This window comes from Equus quagga, chromosome 13, assembly GCF_021613505.1.
Source record: "Equus quagga isolate Etosha38 chromosome 13, UCLA_HA_Equagga_1.0, whole genome shotgun sequence".
Classification (NCBI taxonomy): Eukaryota; Metazoa; Chordata; class Mammalia; order Perissodactyla; family Equidae; genus Equus; species Equus quagga.
In genome coordinates this window covers 87,204,801-87,215,162 of record NC_060279.1, presented here as the reverse complement: position 1 = coordinate 87,215,162, position 10,362 = coordinate 87,204,801, and the positions used below count along the sequence as shown (strand labels likewise).

General features: G+C 43.4%; 1 protein-coding gene across 7 annotated transcripts; it reads left to right on the top strand.

Moving 5' to 3' along the window:
- Positions 1–1,696: 1,696 nt before the first annotated feature.
- On the top strand, positions 1,697–9,939 carry LOC124251181 (N-formyl peptide receptor 2-like). Of its 7 annotated transcripts, none has more exons than XM_046683738.1 (3): positions 1,697–2,745; positions 5,631–7,842; positions 8,480–9,939. In XM_046683738.1, the coding sequence occupies exons 2-3, from the start codon at positions 7,683–7,685 to the stop codon at positions 9,544–9,546; spliced, it is 1,227 nt and encodes a 408-aa protein (XP_046539694.1). In that variant the 5' UTR covers positions 1,697–2,745; positions 5,631–7,682; the 3' UTR covers positions 9,547–9,939. The 7 variants fall into 7 exon arrangements, with proteins under 7 accessions (XP_046539694.1, XP_046539699.1, XP_046539700.1 ...); XM_046683742.1 differs by lacking the exon at positions 1,697–2,745 and having other exon boundaries at positions 2,752–5,826; positions 7,752–7,842; XM_046683743.1 differs by lacking the exon at positions 5,631–7,842 and having other exon boundaries at positions 1,701–2,745.
- Positions 9,940–10,362: the final 423 nt, after the last annotated feature.

Sequence of the window (10,362 nt, the reverse complement as noted above, 5' to 3'; positions counted from 1 at the left end):
TAACAGCATTTGGGGAGTAGACTGGGCCCTTTTAGAAACTCAAGTGTCTATGGATTCTTTTCCTCAACCTCCATCCTCTGTGGGATGCCAAAGTTCAACTCCCTCAACATCAGGGGTCTAGGAATCTGAGTAGCTCTTCAACAACTTCACCTGGATCTCTGGCAACATTCTCCACCCTAAGATCTCTGCCTCCAATTGGGACATTCTCAAATCCATCCCTTTGCTGGACATTAGGACAGGTTTTTTTCCCGGAAGCACACACGTGACAAGTCCCTCTCTTGCTTAAATGGCTTTTCATGTTCTGAAGGAGAAATTCCAAGTCCTTCTTGTGGCATTCAAGACCCTCTGAGAGATGGCCCTGCCACCCTCTACAGACTTGCCTATTGCTCTCTGCCTCACCATCTCTGCTCCAACAACCAAATGAAACCTATTTCTTGGCCTCCTTCCTGTGCATTTTCCCTCCCCTCTGCCTGCAAAGCAATTTTCTATCTCCTCTTTACCTTAGGCTCTAAGACTCAGCCTAGATGTTACCTCTTTCAGGAAGTGACCCTAGACCCTGTCAGTCTCAGTTGGCTCTTCCTTTTGGGGGATCCCGTAATGACCCAGGCATCACTCCATCACTACATATACCCCCACTCCACCTCTCTAAGCACTGCACTCTCATCTCTCCATCCAACTGGTCAACATTTCCAGGGCAGAACCCATGACTGATTAACCTCTATGTCCCTATGAGCCAGCATGGGAGCACTTCTGTGGAGGCTATAGCTATATAATACCTCCCACCCTTATTCTTTCATAAGTGAAGTCCATTATATTCAGGTACAATTTACCTCCATCCTCAGCCAATCAGGGAAACCTCATTATTATTATTATTATTATTTTGCCAAGGATTGGACTAGAGATGGTTCTGTCACTCAGTTCTGCCAATAAAAGGTAAGAAGAGGTCCCATAGAGACTCTACAAAAGATTTCTTTGTTTTATAAAATGAGAGAGGCATGTGAATGAAGTCACTTTTTCTGCCCATCCTCATCCTTCTGGCTTGGGAGGTTATGTGGCTGTGATATCTGAAGCAAGGGCAGCCATCTTGTAGTCATGTTCAAGAAGCCCTTGGAAGAAACCAATAAATGGTGGAGTGGAAGGAGTAAATTAAACTCAATTCTTGTTCAGACTCAGAATGTACCTCCTCCCAAATTTCTTAAAATAATAAATTTCTTCATGGTTTAAGCAGTTCACAGATTTGCTATAACTTATACCTGAAAACATCCTTTGTCACAGTGATTTGGGGAGAACAAAGAAAGTAGTTCTCTGTATCTCCTTCTCTTGGACATTTTTTTTCTGGTTTTCCCCTTTTCTCCATGGTTATATCCACTAGGTTTGAGAATAACTCTATAGAACATTCTGATGGTGCTTAAAACCTCAGAAGGGGCCTATAATCTCAGATATTGGCCCACAAATTAGCTCCTTCCGGAGAAGGTTAGGGGATTAATTTTGGTGACTGTGTTGGGTGAAGGGTGCTCTCTCATTCATCTCTTGTACCTCTCTCTGTGTTCTTGGTTACTGTTTCTTCTAGCACCACTGTGATATAATAAGGAATATATTTGGTCTTTGTCCCTATTTTATGGCAGAAGGCTCCTAAAACTCTTGCAATATCCTAAGCAAAGTTTTTTTTTTATTATTCATAAGAGCCCTTTTTGATCACACCAGAGTTTATGTTAATGAGGTTACTTAGAGTCCTGTCCCTAGATAGCCTCAGAAAGACCAGGGGTTACAGATTTTCAGCCCCACCCCCTGACCGCTGGGGAAGAGAGATGGGAGGAGGGCTGGAGATTTAGCTCTACAAAAATTCTTAAACATTGAGATTTGGTGAGCTTCTGGGTTGGTGAACCCATCAAGATGTTGAGAGATGGTACACCCAGCGAGGACATGGAAGCTTTGTGCACAAACCTCCTCCCATACCTTGCCCTATGCATTTCTTACATTTGACTGTTCTCGACTTGTATCTTTTATATAGTAAAGTGGTAAACATAAGTAAATTGCTTTCCTGAGTTCCGTGAGTCATTCTAGCAAATTATTGAACCTGAGGAGGGGGTCATAGGAACCGCTGACTTATAGCTGGTCAGGCAGAAGTGTAGGTAGCCACCTGGGACTTGCAAGTGGCATCTGTAGTGGGGGTAGTCTTGTGGGATGAGCCCTTTAACTCATGGGATGTGATGCTAGCTCCAGATAGATACTGTCAGAATTAAATTCAATTGTAGGACACCCAGGTGGGGTCCACAGGGAATTGGATCATTGCTTGGCATAGAAAAAACCCACACATTGGTGTCAGAGAGTCATGTGAGTAGAGAAAAAAGTTTTTGTTTAACCATCATCTCTGTATTTTATTACCTGTCTCGAATTCTTCTCACTTCAGTAATTGTTTCTTTCATTTTCCTGAATCTCTGAAGGAGAAAAGGCATGGACACCCGGTTCTTTGACCCTTGGTATTCAGAGGACTGACCTCCTGTCTCCCCAGAGTGTTGGAGCTGAGGGGAATGTTCAGGCATTAAGTTTCTAAGGAGAGTTATGCTGTCAACAACTCCAGGGTGCTTTTTGGAAATTGCAAGATTCTGAGTTTCTGTCCTGATTGGTTCCAGCTCCATTGTCCCTCCCTCTTGTCCTTCAATAAACCATTTGCAGAAGCCCTTCCACCTACATTGCTCAGCAAGAAGCCAGGAACCAGCCACAGGAAAAGGATCTCAGCTGGTGGTAAGGTGGTGGGAGCTGACAATTTAAAAATTATTATTTGGACATCTCCGATGTGGCCGATGCCTCCTAAACTCTAGAGCTGGGCTACCCAATATAATATGCACTTGCCACTTATGGCCATTGACCTGAGATGTGCTGTAAGTGTAAAATGCAGTTAGGATCTTCAAAGACTTAGCATGAAAAAAGAATATAAAATATCTCATTGATAATTCTTATATTGGTTCCATGTTCAAAGGATATTCCTTTTGATCTGTTAGGTTAAATAAAATGTGTTATTAAAATTCATTAATATATTATTAAAAATAATTTCTTTTACTTTGTAAAAGAAAATTATAAGTCACATATATGTAACTCACATTGTGGCTTGCCTTGATGGCTCGCATTTATGTGTCTATTGGACAGCATTACTCTAGAGATGTAGTGTTGAAAGAACTTGATTGTCTTGTGGAGCTTATATCCCGATGTGGATGGTATTTAGAGCAGAAAATAAGTGAATGTATAAACCAACAAGAAAAGTGTCTGGTGAGATGGCCTGTGCTTGGGGGCAGCTGATTTGTGTTATGGGTCAGGCTGGACCTCTCTGAGGATGAAATATCTAAGATGAGATATTAATATTCAGAAAGAGCCAGATGTGGGAAGCCTGAGAGGAAAAGCATTGTAGGCAGAGGAACAGAGGACACAAAAGCCCTGAGATGGCAATGAGCTTGGCGTGTTCAAGGAATCGAAGGAACTCAGAGTGGATGGAGCACAGTATGTGAGGGGAGAGTGGATGTGTGAGGTATGAGGAACAGACTGGGCGGATCCAGGAATGCTTAGCAAACTTGAATTAGGAATTTGGAAGCCATTGAGGGTGTTGAGCAGAATAATGTCAGGATCTGATTTGTGTTTTTGAAAGACCATTTGGCTTCTGTCAGAAAGCATGGGGGGGAGGGGGCAGCATCAGGAGCAGAAACAAGCTATTTGCAAGGTTAGTGCAAATATGCAGGTCAGATGAGGCCATGGATAAGGGAGGTGGTGATCGACACAATTCCGGGTGTGGATTCAGTTGCTCTGTAGATAGAATCAACAGGCTCAGATTGGACGGGGTGGTGAGGGAAAGGAAAATCGAGGGTGAGTTTCAGATTTGGAGCTTTAACAACTGAATGTTTAAGCTCCAAATAGATGCAGATACCGGGAGAGAGGCAGACTTGGGAGGATGGAACAATTTAGAGTTTGTTTTGGGCAATGTTAGGTTTGGGGTGACTCTGGGATTCCCGTGGGGAGATGTCAAGAATTCAGTTGGTTATACCAGGCTAGAGCTCTGGGGAGAAGCCAAGGCTGATGGTTTAGATCAGAAGTTATCAGTATGATGTTACAACCCATGAGATTGTATAGAGGATGGGGGGGCAGTTACAAGCCCTAGGATGCCTCAAAATTTAGAGTTAAATTTGGAGGCAATAAAGCTAGGAACTGGATTGAGGAGAGGTGACCAAATACGCTATAAAAACAACCAAAATTGTGTTGTGTGTACATTTTATCATCTCAAAGCATAAGAAAAATCTGTCTCAAGAAGGAGGAAGGGGTCAAGTGGGTGCTATGTCACTGAGATATCAGGATAAGAACTGGAGGCAGCATACAGGCCATGAGCATCCTTAAGGAGAGCACATTCCGTGGAGTGCTGAGAATCAAAGTCAATGTCGAGTGTGTTTAGGAGAAAAATATGAGGTTGAGAAGTGGAGACACTCCCTTCTAAAGTTTGGCTGTGAATCTTCTTCACAGAAAGAATTCTCTTGGAGAAATAGAGCCGAAGCCGGAAACGAATAAAGGCCAAGGATGGCTTCCTTTTGAAGGGAGGAGATATGATAACGTTTATGTGACAGTGAGAATGATCGAGTGGAAAGAAAATCCTGGAAGAATTTTGGCAGAAAAGAAAAGGGATGCTGCAGGAGGAAAATTCTTGGGAAGATGAGAGAGAGAGGGATCCAGAGCAAACATGGGGAGGGGGCAGCCTTTGGAATGAACAAGAACTCTTTATTCACTGTAACAGGTGCAGATAGATTGGACGGTTTGGGTGAGAGAAGGCTAAGAAGTTCACAACTAATTGTTATGATCTTCTCATTAAAATACGAGGTAGGGGCATGAGCTGAGTCAGGATGGGAGAAGAAGTTAGGAAGTCTGAGGAGAAAGCAGAACTGAAAGCATTATTTCGAAGCATGGAAATGCAAACATGCCGGAGAAGAGGATCAGCTAACAAGGAAGTGCTGAGTTTCCATCTGAAATCTGTGGTCGTAAATCCAGAGAGCCCCTTAATAATTGTGACATTGGGCAACCCACTTCCCTCGTGAGAGTCATGGTTTCCTCTTGTAACACACAATGACGATACTTATGCGAAAACAACGATGTTGTAATTGGAGATGATAAAATGTACAATGACTGGCACATATTTGGGGTTCACCAAATAGCAGCCACCATAGTCCCTGCGAGTGTCATGTGTGGTCACAGGTTCTCTCCCCAGTGCTGCAACAAGGATGGGCCCATAATTTTACAACTTTGTCCTACTGTCCTTTCCCCAGCTGTCATTGCACAATCGTCTTTCCTTGTGTATAAAAATTTTTAAAGCAATGATTTAGAGATTAGTGAGTGCATCCTATCTTCTGAGCACCTTCTAGGGTGTTCAGTGGGCGAGTGGAGAGAAACAGACTCAGTTGAGGAGGTATGGGGTGGGAGAGAGTTAAGAGCACAATTCTGGTGGAATCGGTCTGATTGATCTCAAATTCTGGCTCTACCTCTTCCTCACTGGGGGCATTAAACAATGAATATAACCTGCTGAAGTCTTAACTTCTTCTTCTGTACAATGGCCATACTAATTGTGTAACTAATATTATTCCATATTTATAATGCTGCAGAGTATGCTCGATGCTTTACGCATATTAACACGTGCAAACCTCAGGGACCTTATGAGATGAGTCGTGATGAGGTGGAAGAGAAGCTCTTGGCATATGGAAAAGGTTCATACGTAGTACTACTACTGTTTCGAGCATTGTTCTCGACCTGAACTTGAGCTTCTACAATGCGTGGCCCCAGGACAAGGCACAGAGCCTGGTGAGGATCGAGAGTTCCTATTTGTTAAAGAGTCATTCGGTCCTGCCTAAAAGATTTCCATGTCTGTTCTCATTAATCCTCACCTAAACCTCAGTCTTCACCACAAAATCACCCCCATTCTGCAGAGGAGGAAAGTGAAGTTGGAAGAGATGTCACTGACCAAGAACCCAGTGGGCAGGTGTCAGAGATGAGATTAGAATACAGATTGACCAAACTCCAGAGCCCAGCACTCCTTACACTGTAACAGTGACTCTCAACTGGGGGTGAGGGAAAGCCCTCCAGGGGACATTTGACAATGTCTGTAGACACTTTTGGTTGTCACGACTGGAGCGAGGGGGTACTACTGGCATCTGGTAGATAGAGGCCAGGGATGCTGCCAAACATCCTACAGTTTAAGGGATGATCCCCAACAACAAAGGATGGTTAGCTTCAAACGTCAATGGTACTGAGGTTGAAAAATCCTGCACTACATCAAGAAGGTCCCATAGAAGACTTTGGTGGAAGTGACTGGTGAAGACAGGCAGAAAGAAAAGGAAGGGAAAAAAGAGGAGGGAGGGAGGGAGGCAAATCAACATCCTGGATTGTGATCATCTCCACGTAATCTTGGGGGAACCCCTTGAAAAGGCAGCGCTTTAGAGAAGCAAAGACAGTGGCTCTAGAATTGGTTAAACCTGGTTTTCAAAGCTTGCTGCCTCCACTGACTGGCTGGGCTTGATGTTGAACAAACTACTGAAAACCCTGGGACATGGTTTCCCCCTGATAAAAGATGGACGACGGGCAGGCTCCATGGCCAAGTGGTTAAGTTTGCGTGCTCTGCTGCGGTGGCTCAGGGTTTTGTCAGTTTGGATTCTGGGCACGGACATGGCACCACTCATCAAGCCATGCTGAGGTGGTGTCCCACATGCCACAACTAGAAGGACCCACAACTATATACAAGAATATGCAACCATGTACCGGGGAGCTTTGCAGAGAAAAAGTAAAAAATTAAAAAATCTTTTTAAAAAAAGATGGAAGATAATGGATACCCTAGAACAGATTTATGGCTATTAAATTTGAGCACGTGCTCAGTAACAGCTATTTCTCTTAAAGAGGCAGAATACCCTAGGGTAAGATGATTCCCAAATTTTTGAGGCCATAGAAAATCACCCTAGATTTTGTCCAAAGAGATTTTAGGGTGAGGTTCATGAATGTGCATTTTAACAACCACCCTGGATGTTTCGACATAGCTAAAAGACCACAGTATGAGGAAATTTGGGCAAGTGGCATGGACATGGGGGTCACATAGACCTCTGGGTTGAATTTGGATGCAATAATTATAGATGTGACCTGATCCAGAGGCAGACACTACAATGTTTTGGATTCTCATTCTTAAGAGCAAAGTAATCTATTCCAGAATCTCCCCAGGATATCTTCCCATAGTGTTATTGTCCAGGATTTAGTCATGTGCCCATTGCTAAAACAATCTCTTGCAAAGCAAAGGAGATTCCAGCTACTAGTGAGACAAATCACGATTTGCCTCCAAAGATGGAGCAAGGGACATCTTCCCTGATGGGTGAGTAACAAAACTGTGGTTTGGTAGCAGAGAAGAATAAGGGAATGGATGTTGGGTGGGCAACCAGGAACATTGCTCACAACCAGCAATACACAGTTGTGTAGTGGAGAAAAAGACTTGGAAGTCAGATCAAGCAGGATTGAAGTCCTTCCTCTACCACCAACTATTTAAATGACCTTTGGCGGTTTTCATAACTGCTCTGAACAAGTATGAATTTATTCTTATAAAAACCAGAAATAATGAACATTATAGAGTTGTTATGTAGATCAAACTGAATCCCTGTATATAGCAATTAACGCAATGCATGGTCTCTAATAAGAGCCCCACCAATATTATTAACAAAACTTACTACTCTCATACTCTTGTCCCACAGAATGCGAAAGCTGTACAATGGGTGAAAATTCTTTGCCCCCCAGATAGAGGAGAGCACCGTAAGAGAGACGATGAAAAACACAAGGTTGAAGGTAGAGACAGAACCCCCTTCATGACTTCCTCTAGCACAGAATCACAAGATGTAACATATTACTACACATTACCAGTAACTGTTAAAGAGCCTCTTCAACTTTAAACTCAAACTGAACTCTAAGACTTTAACTTAAAGACTAACCAAACAATAGGTCAAGGGTCCTCAGAGTGGGGAGGACAGGAGCTGGGAGTCTGGGAGAACCTGGAGCTGAAAGAGGCTGCACAGCTTGCCAGCGTCCATGCACTGAGTCATGGGTGGAAGAAGATGTGAACCTGCTCACTCTGAGTCTGGTGCTTCCCTTACTCTGCTGAAGCTGCCCGCCATCAATTTTCTGTTGTCTATGCACCTTCAGTTCAGTATTCTGCTGGCGGACAGGATCCTTGTAATCCTCTTGGTTAAGTAATCAGCATGTTAGGTTGAATGCATATTACTAATTATGGAAATATGCAGAACTATCCTTTCCCTAAGGAACAGCCAACAGGGCATCAATTTTATAGTATGACTGGCCACAAGGTTCAGGAGAGTGGGTATCCTGATTGGAGTGGGAACTACAGTGGAAGTTGATGTTGGCCATGAATAGGGATGCTGTAAGATGGCTCCACAGCTAAGAAATGGTCATTTTTGAAATGTTTCAGGTGTCAGCAAGATGGAAACCAACTTCTCCGTCCCTCTGAATGGATCCAATGCGAGGCCCCATGAGCCTCCTGGCTACGCTGTTGTGAATATCCTCTCATTGGTGGTGCTTGGGATCACTTTTGTCCTCGGAATCCTGGGCAATGGGCTTGTGATCTGGGTGGCTGGATTCCGGATGGCACGCACAGTCACCACCCTCTGTTACCTGAACTTGGCCATAGCTGACTTCTCTTTCACTACTACCATTCCCTTCCTCATGGTCTCAATGGCCATGGGAAAACAATGGCCTTTTGGCTGGTTCCTATGCAAGTTAGTTCACATCGTGGTGGACATCAACCTGTTTGGGAGTGTCTTCCTAATTGCTTTCATTGCTCTAGACCGCTGTATTTGTGTCCTGCATCCAATCTGGGCCCAAAACCACCGCACTGTAGGTCTGGCTACAAAACTGATCATGGGACCCTGGATTCTTGCTCTAATCCTCACCTCACAAATTTTCCTCTTCTTCACTACAAAAAGTGATGGGAAAGGGAATACACTCTGTACTTTCAGCTTCGAATCCTGGGGTAACACCACTGATGAGAAGAGGAGGATAACCGTCACCGTGTTGACAGTCAGAGGGATCATCCGGTTTATCATTGGCTTCAGTATGCCGATGTCCATCGTCGCAATCTGCTATGGCCTCATTGCTGCCAAGATGCACAAAAAAGCTATGATAAAATCCAATCGTACCTTACGGGTCCTCACTGCTGTTGTGGCTTCTTTCTTTCTCTGTTGGTTCCCCTTTCAACTGTTTGCCCTTCTTGGCACAGTCTGGATCAAAGAAATATATTTTGAAGGTAAGCACAAAATCATTATTCTCCTTATTAACCTAACGAGCTCCCTGGCCTTCTTCAACAGCTGCCTCAACCCAATACTCTATGTCTTCGTGGGTCGAGACTTCCGAAAGAAACTGATCCACTCCCTGCCAGCCAGTCTGGAGAGGGCCCTGAGTGAGGACTCAGCCCAGACCAGTGACACAACAACCAAATCTTCTTCATCCCCTGCAGAAGTCCAGTTACAGGCAATGTGAGGAGGTCTGGGGGACATTTTTGAGATCTGCCTGCCCCTACCGTGCTCCCAGTTGCAGCTTCATTTCCCTTGGATCATCCTGAGCCACTCAGCTTGAATAATGCTTTGGGGCCCCCTGATGTGGGGAGAAGAAGGACATAAGGGTAGCATTCTTGTCATTTTGGGGTTTTGGACCTCAGCCTATAACCCGGTGTAAGCAGAGGTGGGAAAATAAAACAAGAGAAAGAGTGATGGGGAATTTGTAAAGCTTAGCTGAGAGAGTCAATTAAGGGGAAAACTTTATTATTTCATCATTAAATACGATGTTGCCTGTAGCGTTTATTTAAAACCTATTTTTCATAAGACTACGCAAGTTTACTCTTTCTACCTCATTAAAGCTTTTCTTTTTTTATAATTGTGAATGGTTATTGGATTGTATCTAATGCATTTTCTGCATATATTAAGGATGATTATATTATTTTTATCTCCTTATTTATATCATCAAAATTACACTGATTAATTTTTGAATGTTAAATTACCCTGCATTCCTAGAATAAATCAAGCTTGGTCATGACATATTTTACGTATTTATAAATTAATCTCACTAGATTGTTTGGAATTTCTGCAGTTATGTTTATGCAATGATTAGTCTGTTATTTTGCTTTCCTCTAATGTCCTTGTCAGGTTTTACATCAAACTTATAATGGCCTCCTGAAAGGAGTCAGGAAGGGACTCCTCTCATTCTATTCCCTGGTGTTACATCTGTTATAAATGTTTAGAGAAATTCTCCAGTGAAGCCTATTGGGTCTCAGGTTTTGTTTCTGGGAAGGTTTTAATG

Bases quoted from the DNA above. Each gene is read 5' to 3' on its own strand.
- LOC124251181 (XM_046683738.1), top strand. From the start codon at position 7,683: ATGGTCTCTAATAAGAGCCCCACCAATATTATTAACAAAACTTACTAC. The intron at 7,843-8,479 runs GTAGAGACAGAA...GAAATGTTTCAG, and splicing joins TGAAAAACACAAGGTTGAAG to GTGTCAGCAAGATGGAAACC.